We start from the raw sequence: 16,994 nt of genomic DNA, 5'->3' as shown, positions 1-16,994 counted from the left end.
CCAAGAAGTCCGCATGCCGCAACTAAACATGCCGCAACAAAGATGCCACGTGCCGCAACTAAGACCCAGCACAGTCAAAATAAATACATATTTTTAAAAGAACAACTAGAACTATGTGATACCACCAGAGTAGAGGTACGATGGTGCTCATGACCTAACCAGCCTCGGGGAATCCCAAAGACAAAAGCAATGGAAGTAGGAGGGGACACTGAACGAATGCTTGAGCTGCCATCTACCATTCTGTGAACTTCTCAAGTTTCCCCAGCACCTGAATTTGTCCTCCCCGTATCTCTACACCAGAAGAACTAAACCACCAAATAACTTCCCTGTCACTGAGACGTGGCTTCATTATCTTCCCTTGATCATCCAACAAATAACTATTGAGCACCTACTATGTGCAGGGTGTTGTGAAAGGCACCTGGATCTGTCTGATCCAGGTCTGATGAGCCATTTATACTGGGCTTCACATTCACAAAGGGTTTATAACATAGATTTTTCAAATGATATCATATATACAGTCACAGGAATACACTTCCAGGCTTGAGCTTCAAAGCATATCACAATTTTTATAATCCTGTTTCGGCAATTTTTAAAAAATACATACAAGTCCCCCTACTCCCATGCCACGTATCACCCATGGAAGTGGTCCAGATGTCTCTGCATCTCTGTGAGCCCTGTGGGCATTCAAGAATGAGCAGCGAACAAGCCAGTTGTTGGACATGTGCTCACGGAACTTAGTGTTTAGTGGGGAGACAGATATCAAGTAAGGACATACCAAACTGATAACTGTCATTACCGCAGGGGAGGAGAGAGGCATGACGGGAGGCAGAGCTGGCAAGCAAAGCTTTCACTTTATCTGAAATGTTTAAATTTTTACTATATGGACACATATCCACGTATTACTTGTGTAGTCACTATAAATTTCTATATCAGGTACGTCATTAAGAGAAGAACAACCAAGAAAGGGACTAGAGGACCAGGGGAGAGGGTACCCCAATATGGGAGGCAGTGGGAATAAGTGAAACACCCAGTTATTAGAGCTTCAGGGTTGGTCTGGGCTAAAAGAGCTGCACATGACTTTGTGGTGACCGCTGTCTGCACGCCATATGGAAAGCACTGACAGGTATGGACACAAGGCTTCCCATCTCTGAGCTCCTTACTGGGCTCAATCATCTTCTGACCCCACAAACAGAATGAATGACTTTCATGCACTGAGTCACATGGATGACCCACATGTTACTCTCACCCTGGTTCAAAACTTGCCTTTTCCCGGAGAGCTATCAATCTTAACCATACGATGCCAAACGCCTGTGAGCTGAGTCATGGCTATCTTGTCTAGACTGAAATGTCTCATCTCCATTTTGTCAAACAAGTTGTGTCTTGCCCATTACTGTTAACCATGTCATCCACATGTCAAATTCACACAGCTCCATTGACAACAGGGCAGCCCCTGCTAATCAGCTTTCCCCCTGAGGAAAGTCTGACCACATAGAAATGATTGAGAGAAATGAGAGCAGGTACCATGTTAGCATGTGAAAATACAGCCCACAGTTTCAGACTGGGCAGCTGTGACAGACAAATTCTGGAATAAAAACGATTCCTTACACTGCCATTCTTTTCACCTTTCTAATTATATTTTGAGATAGGGTCAGATGGCATGGCTTTTACAGAACAGAGGCATGACCAATACTGATCATGCAATAATGCTTCTGATCACAACAATTATGTGAGAGGGTACGTGTGTGTGCTATTCTGTCTCAGTGTGACAGGTACCCTCTTCGGACTGTGCACAGTTGTTAGGGATGTGTGCACAAGTAAAACCAGCACAGAGAAACACAATCGAATGCCCCCTGCATAAGGTGGACAGCTAGCAGAGGAAAAGCTTCCTGCAGAGGCCTTCATGTCTGAGTTCTGCTCTAAGAGGTCAATGGGAGCCGGCATGGTGGATAGGTTTGCCAGATAAAATATGGGATGCCCCATTAAATTGGAACTTTAGATTAAAAAATTAATGATATTTAGTAAAGGTGCATTCCAAATATTGCACGGGTCTTCCATATTGTTGTTTGCTAAATCAAGCAATTCTAATGGTGGAAGAGGGGACAACAGGCATGTCCATCATCTTTCCTTTTTCGTCATGAATATTGTACATGAGGAATGAGGTACACGCTATAGGGAGGACCTATGAATTACTCCTGTACCTAAGACACTCAGAACATACCTACTTCTCCAACCGCGGACTCCTTGAGATCATGGACTATACCTTATCCCTCCTTCTTCAAGACCTAGCCCAGGGATTGGCATGCGGTAGATGCTAAAAATACAGTTTTGAATAAATGAGGATACAATATGGAATGACAATAGAGGGAGGGAATATGGGGTGAGGGGGATAAGATGACAAAACTGTACATGGCAGAAAATACAGGGACCTTCAAGACGGTTGACAACGGCCAAATCTCCAGCCACCTCCATCACCCACGGGCAGAACCTCTTAGCATAGAAGGTCAACCGAACAATCTCTTAGCTTGGTTAGTACGTTTGAACTGTCTCAAGCACGAACTATGCTAAGCACCCTGGGTGGGTGGAGGTGGGGGGCACACAAAATTGGGAGATCAACACTTACACAATTATTTACTTTACAAAGCCAGAATTAAGGAGGACAAAGTACTGTAGAAGCCCAAAGAGGAACAAGCAGTTCTGACTGCGACAATTCAAAAAGCTTTAGGTATAAGAAGTTAAGTGAGGTATGTAAGAAGGTCTGGCCCTGAGAAGAGATTTGCATTTTATAAACTCTGTGTGTGTACGTATGTGCAATAATAAATATATGTATTTTATATATATATATATATATATATATACATAAACCTATATTCTTTATATGCGAAGCTGTAACAATACTACACTGAACTCCCACATAGTCTATATTATTCATATCAACTGAATTAGAACTGAATCTCAGAGAAAATTCACATCTCCTTTTTAAAGTACCCTAGAGCGGAAATGTTTACATAAATAAAGTAGTATTGATCCTACTGCAGGTGTATAATATCTCTTTTTTTCAATATATTTTGTTTGAAAAATAGTTTGCCTTATTAAATAAGAAATACTTGCTGCCTATAGAAAACTTTAAAAGTCTAGGTAAATAAAAATACAAAACTAAAAATCACCCATTATTTTTCTAGTCAGAGATAATGACTCAATATTTGTAGCATATATACTTCTAGATTCCTTCTGTACATATATGCATATGTTTATATTTAACAAATAAGACTATATACTACCACGTAAACTTGTTTTTAAGCTACAAAGTGTATCCATCCAAGTAACCAAATATATTCCCACAACATAATTTTTAATGCTTGCACAGATGCCTTCTACAGATGGTTTACTTAACCAAGTACCTACTGCTGAACATTTAAATTGTTTTCAGTTTTTTGCTGTGATGAACTTCCTGACAGCTAAGTCCTTAAAAGACATCCACCATTATTTCTTGGAGATAAACTCCTAGAGGGAGAATTGCTGAGTCAAAGATTATGTACATTTTTAAGGCTTTTGATACATAGCACCACCTTGCTCTCCAGGAACTTTGTGTCAATTTATATTCCTGTGTAAAAGGGCCCATTTTCCTAATTATTTTTCTAAGTTAGTCATCCCACAAAATATCTCTGTGAAATCAGAATTTATACAGAGAGAGCACATAGAGTAACATTATGTAGCAGGTTTTCTTCTCATAGTAAACCAGTCCAAAAAGCCAGGATTTTAAGAAGTCTCACTTGTCTACAATTAGCCTTTGGTGTAGCCAGCTAATTTAAACACAAACATTTTAAGCAATTTTGCGGTCCAAGTTTGCCATATTTATGGAACAGTGGTTGCTTACCATTCTAAAATGATTTTATTGAAAATTAATGCATTTCTTTTTTTAAGGTGGTAATTAAAGCTAACCTTATTTAATGACATCCCATTTCACATTCCTGGAGAAAGAAATTTTCTTTGACCATAACCAGAAGAAGGTTATCTGGTCAAACAGGGTGAAAACCATAAGTGGTGGACAGCCATTATTACCACAGTAATACTGCTCCAGGTGGGAATTAGCTTGGCTAAAATGGGTGATCACCTACTCATATACCTCCTCAAAAACAAACAGGAACAAACAAAAAAAACTTTCCAGCACGCAGAACCTCTAAACAAGAAGGAAAGACAGCTAAGTTAAAGTTTTAAAATACTGTCTAAACCATATCTAAAAGTTAAAAAAAAAAAAAGCATGATACTACAAGAGAGAAGTTAATGAGGCAGAAAAATATTCCCCAATATACAACCCGCTGGAGAACTTCTAAGAAAGAGATCAGATCATACAAAATGCTATGCGGGGGTGGTAAGCACTGGTTCAGGTTTAACTAAAGGAAAGGATAGTTGGAGAGTTTCAACATTTCCTAATGGCAACAGAAAACTAAGCTGGCCTAGCCTGTTCTGTGATAAGTGCCATGCTCAACGACCCACTCTGTTTTTCATCTTCTTTGAGGCCCAGAAAAGTCAAATAAAAAGAGAAAATATCCAAACATAGAAGTTTAATTTAAGGACTTCCCTGGTAGCGCAGGGGATAAGAATCCGCCTGCCAATGCAGGGGACAGGGGTTCGAGCCCTGGTCCGAAAAGATCCCACATGCCACGGAGCAGCTAAGCCCATGCGCCACAACTACTGATCCTGCGCTCTAGAGCCTGCGAGCCACAACTACTGAGCCCATGTGCTGCAACTACTGAAGCCTGCACGTGTAGAGCCCATGCTCCGCAACAAGAGAAGCCACCGCAAGGAGAAGCCCAGGTACTGCAACGAAGATCCAACGCGGCCAAAAATAAAAATTAATTAATTATTTTTTAAAAAGCTTAATTTATCAAGATTAGAAACAACCTAACCTATGTTATGTTCTAGTGGTCTTGCAATCAAATAATCATAGTTATTTTGTCAACGTCTATGATTAACTCAATGAGAGAAGATGTTCGGCTACAGGGTCAGGTAAAAATATTTCCTTGGAGGGTTGCTCTCTCTTATGTAATAGTATTAGGTGAGTAAGTGTATAGAGTCCCAGTTTTCAGTTCTTTCTGAAACAGTCTGCATCAGGCTGGTTCTGATGATTCTATAGTACTGGGATGGATCACCCAGGCACCTAAGATAACACAATGATAATGCTTTGCTCACTTCTCTGGAAAAAAAAAAAAAAAAACAAGATTGCATTTCCAAAGTCAATGTAGTCACCCAAAGTCAAAAAAGCCTCAGAGGCAAAGGGGCTGAAACCCTGAGTACCATAAAATGACGAATGAGAGAACTCCTCCCCACTGAAGATACCCAGGTGTATAAAAGGCACACGAAGTAATACTTAAGACCTAAAACCTCACTCACTGTCAACCTTGAGTCTTGTGGGTTTTTCAGCTAAGGGGGTGAGGAAAAACAATGAGCGCCGAGCCTGATGTGATTAGAAAGTGTATGTGGCCGGTGTGCCTCATGGGTCTGTTTGTCACCGGCATCCTGTCTCTGGACTGTAACTTGCTGAATGTCCACCTGAGGAGAGTCACCTGGCAAAATCTGAGCCTTCTGAGAAGGATGAGCAAGTCATTTCCTATAGAGTGTCTAAGAGAAAGCAAAGCTTTTGAGTTGCCCCAAGAGATCCTCTCACACACCCAGCCTCTGACGAGGGACATCAAGGAGGCCTTCTATGAAATGTCCAGACAGGCCTTCCACATCTTCATTCAAGACACCTTCAAATCCACTTGGGAAGAGAAACACCTGAGACAAGTCCAAATCGGACTTGATCAACAGCTGCAATACCTGGAACAATGCTTGGAAGAAGAGGAGGAAAACGAAGACATGAGAGAGGTGGCAGAGGATGAGCGGACACAGTCAGGAACTCCAGTCCCCCAGCTGAGCAACCTAGAGCTGAGGAGGTATTTCAACAGGATAGACAGGTTCCTCAAAGATAAGAAATACAGTCACTGCGCCTGGGAGATCGTCCGAGTGGAAATCAGAAGATGCTTCTATTTCTTTCATAAATTCACAGCACTACTCAGGAGGAAATAAGGTATATTCTCAGAATTCAAATTCCACTTCTCTCCAAAGTCTCCTTTTCCTTCTCTTCCTCCTTCATCCTCTGTTTAAGGATTACTGTGCTATGCCAAGGCTCCCCTCGGTTGGATTGGTGGTGGTTTAGGTAATGTTCACTGTTTCTGAAGTTTGGCAGAAAGAAAGTGATGCCAACCACCTCCTGGGTGACCAAGAGTCTTGTTAGGAAGTCCTGAAGACAGTTTTAAAGGAGGATCCCCCCTCCACCTTCTACTCTCTGTTCCTCTTTCCTTTTGCTCTTTCGTACTTGCTTTGCTCTATCTCTCACCTTTGAACTCCACCAAAACAATGGCTAGAGGACACGGATCAGAAAATATTGAAAAATGGAACACCTCAATGGCTTAATCCTCTTGCTGCCAAGGTTGTTTATTCTAGGAAAGTTCAGCACGTTAGAAGAGTTTATACACGCTCCCATAGAGTTAAAACCCTTCCTGTCTCCCTACTGTTAAAAATAAAAAAAAAAAAAAAAATTGAAATTTCTGGCCCATTTGCTTCTCAACTTGGTTTAGTTAAAATGATACAAAGTTTGTGGCTTGGTATTTTATTATTTTAAGAGAGTGAAGATCCATGGTGATATTGGATGGTTGAATTAGATGCCTATGATTTAATGCAGAGAGCATTGTTCATTCCTAATGCGTACAGTGTGATTTTTATATCTAAAGGCATGGAAAATGCTACAGAAAAGTTTAATATCTGCCTTTCATTGTTTTTTGTTTGTTTGTTTTCTGCCTGAAATGAAATGTCTACAGTCAGACTATGGAAGAATTTCAGATTGGATTTTCCCAATTAGAAAGCCACTCTCTATTTGTTAAATAAATTTAATAATACATGACACTTTAATAGACTTTATCTTTTTGAAAGTTAATTTGTACCTAGATTACCCAGATTGTTTACTTAAATTTTCTTGTGTGGTCCTTCATCTGTATTAATTCATCTTCTAGCTGAAATGAATCTTCTCTTCCTCTCTCTCCTCTACCCCATTTCAGAACCATCTACCTTCAAGCAAGAATTAACGGAGACTGTGGCTACCCAAATGCATCAAAGAGGGTGAAATGTACCCGGTTCAGCTCTTGGAAGGCTTCTCCTGCTATTACTTTAACAGCACGCTGCTAAACTGTTTAGATTCAAGATTCATCCAAGTACAGGGCTCCAACAATGTAGTCAAACTGAGAAAGTCTTATGATAAAATTGAGGCAAATTCAGTCCAAAAGTTAGAAGAAATGTTTAAAGGCACAAGAACTAGATACTGGTTATCAGTGGAAGGATCAGACAATAAAATGAGTTAGCATAATCCATTTAGAAAAAACAACTCATCAGTAGTAGTTCTAAATTTTAAAAAAGCATTACAAGCTATAAAGGAATTAGGGCATGCAAGCTACTGAGCAGAAAGTATACACTTAATATTTTCCATGAATTTCTCTAATAATGCCTTTGCATGGTCTCCCTTGTAACTCCACTGGGACCGTGTCAGTTACTTCAGCAAGTTATGGTTGCAGTCTTGCTAAATGCTTGCAATGCAAGAAGGAAGAGAATTGGCACTTCCAGTCAATAAAGATTGTCTGATTGTACTGGCAGGGGCAGGAGTCAGACAGGATGCTTTAATTACGAGCACCATTTGTCAGAAAAAGGAGAACACTCTCACTGAAAAATAGGTAAGGACACAAACTGGCACCATCACAAAGAAATACTAACAGGCAATGTGAAAAAATGTTTAATCCCATTTATGATTAAATAAATACAAAAGAAGACAATAAGATACTCCCCTCCCACCATTCTGGCAGAGATAAAAAAAAGAGTGATAATATAGACTATCAGTGGGGTATGGGGTATAGGGAAAAAAAACTCCTGTGTATTGATGGGGAGAGGTTAAACTGGCAAAAGTTTCCTACGGGACAATATGGCATCTTAAATATCCTTAAAAAGTACATTAACTCCTTAGACCTGGCTATCCTATCTCCAGAAATTTATTCCAAGGAAATACCTGGATAAGATTGTTTAATGGAGCCTTGTTTATAATATCCCTCCTTCCTCTGTTTTAATTTTCACCTCTCTGTATTTTCTGGTTTTTTCTACAATGCTGGGGAGGGTTTTCTTTTAATTCTAAAATTAAAGAAACTGTACAAGCTTATCTTTCACTGCAATTACCCTGTCTTCCTTACTGGAGTAGACTGGGACAGACACTGCCCTTTCACTTTGTTAATGACGCCCTTAGACACTTCTTGAGCAACTCAGGTCCTTCTTGTTTTTCTCCTGCTGCTGCTGCTGCTGCTAGTTTCAAAGGAATCCTTCCTTGGGGATCAGTTTCATAATGTAATCTTTGTAAAGTGCCTTCTGGTGCTTCAAAGATTTTGCTTGCTTTCTTTTGTTGGTCCCACTGGTAATATTCAGAAGTCACTGGAGAAAGTGCTCTATGTGTCCACTCTCCTGACTTAGTCTCCTTTGTTCTTCTTTATTAAATGGAAGCTCAAAAGTTATAAGTCCAGTAAAGGGAAAACTTCTGGAACTGGGCAGAGGCCAGTGTGCAGTTTCTACTTAAAATGCTTGAGTGGGTACATCGGTCACGAGTGTTCAGATGGAAGCTTCCTCCCTCCCCTGTCTTGGGGCAGGGATCAAATGGTGGAGAATTAAAAAAGGGTGTAGTTGAGTCTCCTTGGAAGGGGACTGATGGGCTGTCAGTCAGACAGAAAAGGCTGACAACACCAGTATATGTAAGACTATGTGCAGGTATAGATTCCAACAGATGTACAGACACAGTCTCCTCTCACAGTCTAACCGACTCTAGGGGCACCAGCTGGGGGCCCTGCCCTCTCAGAGTGGCTACTGTGCTTCGGCCCTAGCTCTTCCCCCGCCCCACCCCCGCCTCCGAGGTATAGTTGATGTACAATATTATATTAGTTTCAGGTGGTAAGTCCTAGTTCTTTAATAATCCACAGCCATTAAGAATAAGCACCATGTGTAAGCAAACAACTTGATAGGAAAGGCAGAGAAACAGGGCCACTATAATCTCACAGGCGCACTCACAAGAGAACTGTCTCCAGACACCGATCCACAAGGCATGAGTGTTGTGAACTCGGCCCTGGCAGCGTCTACACTGGGTCCTCCGGATCCGCTTTTCCTAAATGCCGAGAGGGGACCGGGACTTTACACTTGGAGCCCTATGCGAAGACAGAACTCCAGGTTCATTCTGGAGGGAGCCACTTCACTCCTGTTTCTAGACAAAGTCTCGAGGCTTCCTAGGTTATTTGCATATCTCCATTCTCTTTAAGGCGACTCGCCTGCCCTTTGACCCTTGGAAACTCGCAGACCTCAGAGCCTTAAAGCTGTCTGCCTACCAGAAGTGCCCTGATCTCGTCCCGCCGCCTGGCAGCCGGCCGGCCACACGCCTTTAGGCGGAGATCGGAATCCACTGGAACCCAGCAAAGGACACCCAGGTTGGGGCGGAACCTCGCTTCCACTCTCTGCCGAAAGAGGCACCCATCTCGACCTGCGCTCTTCGGCGCGCTGGGGATAAGACCTGAGAAATGCGCCCAGGGCCACAGGCACCCGAGGAGGCGGGGAAGGAACAACTTTCCCTCCGCCCTCTAACCGCAAGGCCCGGGTGGGGCGGCCCCGCTGGGGTCGGGCTCCTCTCCTACCCCAGGCGGGCTCCCGGGCGCGAGCTGGCCGGGTGGCTGGTGTGGAGGCGGGGGGAGGAGGACCCGAGGGGCTTCCTTGTCTCCCGAGCCCCGCCAGATGTGAGAAAGGCAAACAATAGGGGAAACGCGGAGAAACAAAAGGCTATTCGCCACGATTTCAATCGGCTCTGTCGCGTGGTCCCTGCGGGGAGGACGTCTGGGAGGGGTCAGGAAGGTGGGTGAAGGGGGATCTTGAGGAGTTTGGGGTCTCTGGTACTTACTTGCCAGGCGCCGGGAGTCGGCCCTTTACCCTTCCAGAGGGGTCCAAAGGCAGGGAGGGGCAATTAAAGGAAAGTTGAAGGGTTTCCACCTTCTTCCTCAGTGCAGGGAAAGGGAGGGGCTGGGATTCCAGATATTTGACAGTTGTTGGCCCAGGGGTTCGGCAGGATTTGTACGTCCTTTTCACACCCTCTCCCTCCAAGAAGCATCCACAGTCCCCGGGGCGACCTCGCCGATGGAGCGGAGTCCCCCTTCGCAGACCCGAGCCGAGCCTCCTCCTTCAATATCAAGACGCCCTAAACGTGGTCCCCCTGCCCAGGCGCACTTTTGTAAAAGTTTGTCTTCCCGCCACCCACTGCCCCGCACGCACCCTGCAGTCATCTGCAACGCGGGATGGATTCGGGGACAGACTTGTACCCCGAAGAAGATCGATATTTTTGACAGATCTTTTAAAATCAAGGCCCCGGAGCCCGGGGTGGACTCTTGTTCACACCCGGGAAGGGCGCGGGAGGAGCCGGCCAGAAGCCAAGACGCGGGCAGGGGTCTGACGCGGATTCCAGCCCCGGAAGCCAGCGAAGGGCGGGCGGGGAAACGGGGTCCGCCGCCTCCCGCCCTCCTGTCGCACCCGCCCCCAGGTGCGCCCCGCACCTCTACCCTCCTGAGCGCGACCCGGCGCGAGCGGCCGCGGGCTGCGCCACCTCCCCTCGCTTGAAGCGAGCTCTCACTCACCGTGGGGTTTTTACCTTCTGCCCCGGGGCCCTGTCGGTCCCCGCGCCGGGGCAGCTGCAGGCGGCGCGAGAGGAAGAGGATGAGCTCGGGGCAGGAGGGGCGACGCTCGCGAATCCAGCGAGGGTCTCCCGGGCCAGCGCGCGCGGTCTCAACGAGCGCGCGGGCGAGCGAGCGCGGGACTCCAGCTGCAGACGCCGCCGCTCCAAAGCAGCCCCCACCGGCACCCGGCGCGCGGCTACCAGGCGGAGGCGCGTGCGGGGACCCCCTGGCGGTCGCCCGCGGAATGGCAGCTCCGTCGGAAAGGAACGTTAGGTCGCCTTTGGGTCATCTTCCCTCCGGAAAGAGGTGGGGAATGGACAGTCTGAGCAGGGCTCCCGGCCTTGCGGAAAAGACATTGACCCTGTGGCCAGGGCGGGGAGTAGGATATCAGATCAGAAAGCGTGCGTTCTGGGTCCACCAGGGCCACATCCAAGGCACCTAGAGAGGAGGAAATTGCTTACCTTCTCCAGGATTTTCTGACTTGTTGAAAAATGCTGTGGACTGCCCGACTGAGGAGAGCATTAATCGTTGGAAAATACTTTGAGAGTCTAGCAATTTGCTAGAGCAAGCTGGGAGTAATGGAAAGAGCATGGACTTTGAAGCCCAACCCACATTCTGCCACTTTCTATTTGTGTGATCTTGGTCTATGACCTCTACCTTGTAGTATCTACCTTGCAGGGTGGTAGTAAAGGGTAAAGTAAACATAGAAAGTATTCCTAGTTCATAGTAGGAGTCATTAAATATAAGCTTCCTGAGGAAAAGAATGAGTCTTCCACATCTTTTAATTCTCCGTATGATAGCATCTTAGTGCACATTGATTGAGAAGTACCAAATGACTAAGTATTGCATTTTACAGTTCTTACTACACACTTTAAAGAAGTATGGAAATATATTGAGTAGAAACTAGAATACACAGAGAAAACATCCTTCCCGCAAAAGCTGTTTCCACAACTACCAAGTGAGACCCTCTAAAATCACACCCATCCTTTGCAATATCAAGTCAATTCTGATATTATAAGAAATATTTAATAAATAGTCATGGTCTAATGATATCAACCCTGGATTAAATGATTTAATTCTGTGTCATTTGGCAATGCAAAGATAATGAATATTGTGAATATAAAACTCAAACAAGAGAAGAAAAAATGGTCAGATACAAAAACCCAGCCACTAAGCAATGTTTCTGTTCATTGTTGAGTCATGCAATCTCATTTCCAAATTGTCTCAAACCCCATTCACTGCTTTCAAGTTCCTTTTGTTCCTGGGCTCCATGGCAATCAGACAGCACTTCATCATCCATAACAATCAGGGTAGAAGTGTCTCTTAATTACTCTAGTTTACCTTTAATAGTCCTTCTCTCGTACTCACTTGTCCCTAATTGGGAAGAGGCTGTTGCCTGCCCCAGAATTCTCATTACGTGGTCTTTTCTGTTCTGTCAAGAAGAGAGGAAAAATAAGGCTTCCTGTCTCAGAAATTAAAGTAGAACATTGAGATCCAACTTCTGCCCTCGAAGATAGGGTTCAAGCTCCAGCGCGCAGGTGAGCAGGGCATGTGCGGGGCAAAGAAGGCATTGGATTCTAATCAATAAGCATTAATGGAAGGGTCTCTGCCTCTCTCTTTGGGTTTCAGCCTTGCCTGTAGGGAAAAGAGAACTTTCATCCCACTTCATCCCCTTAGTGGCCCCTTCAGTGGGGAGAAATGGTGAACCTGGTGGTTGGGAGGAAGGCTTTGTTATTTCCTCGATAACTTTAACCAGTGAGTGGGGTCAATATAATGAATCACATCCTATCTCTCACCCACCCTTGATCTAGCTTCCCTGCCTGTGACCTGGTGGCTGGAAGAAAATGGCTCAACCTTCAGAATCTGCTCTGAAGGGGCAGCATTTTAAATTCAAGCCTTCTTTGGTCCTGTTTCTTAGTCTATTCAGGCTACTAAAACAAAATGCCATAGACTGGGTGGCTTATAAATAGAAATTACTTCTCACAGTTCTGGAGGCTAGGAAGTCCAGGATCAGGGCACTGGCAGATTCAATGTTTTATGATGGGCCGTTTCCTCATAGACATCTTTTCTCTGTGTCTTCACATGGCAGAAAGGGACAAGGAAGCTTTCTCAGGCCTCTTTTATAAGGGCACTAATCCCATTCATAAGGGCTCTGCCCTTGTGACCTAATCGCATCCCAAAGGCCCCACCTCCCAATACCATCACCTTGGGGGTTAGAATTCAACATACGAATTGTGTTTGGGGGGACACAAACATTCAATCTATAGCATCTTGGGCTACATCTCTTCTCCAGTCTGGCTTTTATCAGAGCCCTGTATTGTACAGCAAACTGGCCCCATCATGATGTGAAGTAGATATTGTTTCCCATTGGCTATTATTCCTTATGTGTATGTGTCTTTGCTCGTCTGGAAAAGCACTCTGAAGGAAAAGAATGGGGGAGGGAGAGGATTCAGATATCAAAAGTTCACCCACACTGAATGGACTCTCCCTGTCAGACTTGCTCACACTGCTGTCTTCCCTCAACTCAGGGAAGGGCCAGTCCAACATTTCAGTTGCTTAAGGCCCCGTGGAATCTTCTTTGACTTTCCTCCTTTTCTATTCCACCTCTATCAGAAAAACTCATTGGTTTTATCTTCAAAAGATATCCAGGGGCTTCCCTGGTAGCGCAGTGATTAAGAATCCGCCTGCCAATGCAGGGGGCATGTATTCAAGCCCTGGTCCGGGAAGACCCCACGTGCCACGGAGCAGCTAAGCCGGTGCACCGCAACTACTGAGCCTGCGCTCTAGAGCCCGTGCTCTGCAACAAGAGAAGCCATCGCAGTGAGAAGCCCGCACACCGCAACGAAGAGCAGCCCCTACTCTTAGTTGCTGCGCTCACCACGTGCAGCAACTAAGACCCAGCACAGCCAAAAATAAATAAATAATTAAAAACAAAAAAGAAGATATCCAGAAGCAGACCTCCGTCCACCACCTCCACAGTTACCATCCTGGTCCAGCCACAAATACCTGCAGCCTGGAATACTGCAATAGCTTCCTACCTGGTCCCCGTGCTTCCTCCCTGCCCTGCGTTTGTTTTATTTTCAATACAGCCGCCAGTGTAATTCCCTTAAAATGTATGTTGCCTTTCGTCACTCTGCTACTCAAAATCCTCCTGGGCCTTCCTTTCTTACTCAGAGTAAAAGCAGCACAAAGAAGTACCCCTTTATCTCTGACTTTGTCTCCCATTACCTTCCCCATCACAAATTCCGCTCCATCCACACTGCCCTCTTTGATTCCCACCAATGCCAGGTAAGCTCCTACCTTTATACTTGCTGTGCCTTCTGCCAGGAACACTCTTTACTCGGATACTTCAAGGCTTACTACCTCACTTCCTTCAGACCTTGGTCAGAAGTCACCAGAGGGCCCCCCTTTCTGCTCTATTTAAAATTACAGTCAACTGCCACCCTCAACACTCCCTCTCCACATTCCCCGCTCCAATTTTCTCCATAGAATTTATCGCCATGTGATATACAATATATACACTGCCTGTTTTCATTTTCTATGGCTGCTGTAACTAATTACCACAAACTTGGTGGCTTAAAATAATACAAATTTATCTTACAGTTCTGGAACTTAGAAGTCCAAACTTAGGTCTCATTGGGCTAAAATCAAGGTGGCAGCAGGGCTGCAATCCTCTTTTAAATCTATGGGGGGAAATCAGTTTCCTTGTTTTTACCAGCTTCTAGAGGCCACCCGCATTCCTTGTCTCATAGCCCCTCTTCTCCATCTTCAAAACCAGCATGGGCAGGTCAAATCCTTCTCATATTGCATCACTCTTGTATTTCTGCTTCCTTTCTTCTACTTATGAGGAAATGACACTGAACCCATCCAGATAATCCAGGATTATCTTCTTATGTTAAAGTCAGCTGATTAGCAATGTTAATTCCACCCGCAACCTAATTCCCCTTTGTAGTTTAACATACTCACAGGTTAGGGAGATAAGGAAGTGGACGTCTATGACAGCAATTATTCCCTCTACACACTGCCTTACTCTTTCCAGCAGAATATAAACTCCATGAGACAAAGGTTTTTATTCTGTTTGGTTTATTGCTCTATGCCTAGACCAGCTCAATAAAAGTATAGAAAATGTATAGATACTTGCTATGGACTGTATTGTTGTCACCCACTCTGTGCCCATCTGTGCCCATCTCCGGCCCGCCACAACCTACCACCCAATTCATATGTTGAAGGCCTAATCCTCAGTGTGATAGTATTCGAAGATGTGGTCTTTGGGAGATAATTAGTGTTAGATGAGCCCTCATAGTGAGATTAGTGGCTTACATGAAGAAAAAAGAAAAGACAGAGATCGCTGTCTCTCTGCCATGTGAGGACATCAGTGAGCAGGGGCCATCTGCAGGACAAGAAGAGATTCCTCACCAGGAATCAAATTGTCTGGCACTGTAATCTTTGACTTCTCCGCCTACAGAACTGTGAGAAGTAAACGTCTATTCTTTAAGTCATTCAGTGGTATGGTATTTTGTTGCAAGAGCCTGAACAGACTAATACAGCACTCAATAAATACATATTGAAATAATCAATGAAAATACCTCACTGTAGGCATTGCAAATACTTAATATCTATTAAGCACCTACAATATGCCAGGTACTTGCTAAACACTTTACATGGAATATCTCATTTAATACTCAGAAGATCCCTAGGTAGTAGGTACAGGTGAGGAAATTATAGACTAGAAAAGTTTGAATTAACTTGCCCAAGGTCATGCAGCTAGTACATCATGTAGGCAGGTTTTAGACTGGGCAGTGTGACTGAAGCCCATGGCCGTAACCCTCACACTTTCTCACCACTATCACATGGCAATGGGCAACCCTGGCTCTTGCCCTCGAGATGCTTACAGTTTAGTAAAAGTGACAAGAGAAACACAAATAGCAATAGCACTAATTGGAACATAGAGATGGGATAGATTCATTCTGGGTGGAGCTGATGGTAGGGAGCTTCAGGGAGGACGTGGCATTTGAGCTGCACTTAAGACGGTGGGCCTTGCTGCAGTCAGATGGAAAGGCTATTTCAGCTAGAGGGAGCCACAGCAGTAAGGACACAAGAAGGAAGAAAATGCTAGGTGTGCTCTGGAAACCAAGATACAGCTAGTTTTCATGCAGTTAGAGGATAAGGGCTGGGATCCCGAAAGCTAGGCTAGAGAGCAAAGGAATTTAATGATTTCTGTTAACAGTTCTTAATGGAGAAAAATCACCTCAAGGAGCTTCCAAAGTAATGTCTGAAGCTGTAACTCAAAAGGCAACAAGTAGAAGAGGAAAATGAACTTTTGAGAAGAGAAAAATCAACTTTTCTTGTTGAGTATAATGTTTTCATTAGACTGTTAACTCTGTTTGCTGCCTTATAAAAGGGCAATCATGGACCTATAAATCTGAGTCCAGGGCACAGACTCAAATATCTGAGACTCAAAAGGTTCTAAAAGAGGGCAAAAATGGATAATGAGAGCAACCGTCCATTCCCGACCTTCGGACAAGTATGGTTTTCACCACTTCCGTTTCACAGATAAAGTAACTAAGGCTGGAAGGATTAAGTGACTCACCCAAGATTACACAACTAGTAAAACTGGGACATTGATTCTGTGTCTCATGACCATTAGTGTTCTGTGTGTCCTGATACCTAAGTGGAAAAGGCCACAAGGGTGCATTTGTCCCAGATGACGTTGTCAGCTTTTCCGCTGTTTCAGATAATCCTCTCCAGGTTCCTATGGGACAAGACTGAAGAATTTGGATGGGACCACTCATGAATCTCACTTCCAAGCTTTTCTTGGGAAAAGAGAGAAGCCAGGATCATCTGAAGGATGAATTATAGAGAGACAAGGTGCATGGTAATTAAGAGAATAGTCTTCAGAGTCTGAAAGATCCATATTAGCTGTGTCTAATCTCTCTGAGTCAGCTACTTCATTTTGTAACACGGGGTAAGTAATATAAGTAATCGTATGGACTCAGTGAAGAGTTGCATGTAATGTGCTTGGCAGAGTGCCTGTCACTGTAAGTGCTGACAGATAAGTGCTCAAAAACACTACCTTCTTTTCTTTCCAGCATGTCGTTCTCACACCACCCTCATGTAGCCCCTCCCCCTTGAGGGTAAGAGATCCCAGCACCCAGCATGTGTTATATTCCACACTGAATCCAAAAGACTCACTGTCCCTTGGGATGACATCTCCTGGAATTGGGA

At 44.4% G+C, this 16,994-nt stretch overlaps 2 protein-coding genes across 3 annotated transcripts in view; one reads left to right on the top strand and one right to left on the bottom strand.

Moving 5' to 3' along the window:
* The window catches only part of MOB3B (MOB kinase activator 3B), a 236,388-nt gene extending 225,322 nt beyond the window's left edge, over positions 1 to 11,066 (bottom strand). For both annotated transcript variants that reach the window (XR_003790649.1, XM_029201578.1), the window contains exon 1: positions 10,731 to 11,066. The gene's annotated coding sequence lies outside the window, so the exon portion shown is untranslated. The remainder of the gene's footprint in view (positions 1 to 10,730) is intronic.
* IFNK (interferon kappa) lies at positions 4,781 to 7,028 on the top strand. The gene has a single exon (XM_029201579.1). The coding sequence runs from the start codon at positions 5,443 to 5,445 to the stop codon at positions 6,064 to 6,066; it is 624 nt and encodes a 207-aa protein (XP_029057412.1). The 5' UTR covers positions 4,781 to 5,442; the 3' UTR covers positions 6,067 to 7,028.
* Positions 11,067 to 16,994: the final 5,928 nt, after the last annotated feature.

The sequence above is a fragment of the Monodon monoceros genome, unplaced genomic scaffold (genome assembly GCF_005190385.1).
Source record: "Monodon monoceros isolate NGI ecotype Baffin Bay Population unplaced genomic scaffold, NGI_Narwhal_1 Super_Scaffold_5, whole genome shotgun sequence".
NCBI lineage: Eukaryota > Metazoa > Chordata > Mammalia > Artiodactyla > Monodontidae > Monodon > Monodon monoceros.
The sequence above is the reverse complement of the archived record's forward strand: the minus strand, read 5'-3'. Positions and strand labels throughout refer to the sequence as shown.

Coding starts and splice junctions, on each gene's coding strand:
- IFNK (XM_029201579.1), top strand. CDS start 5,443: ATGAGCGCCGAGCCTGATGTGATTAGAAAGTGTATGTGGCCGGTGTGC.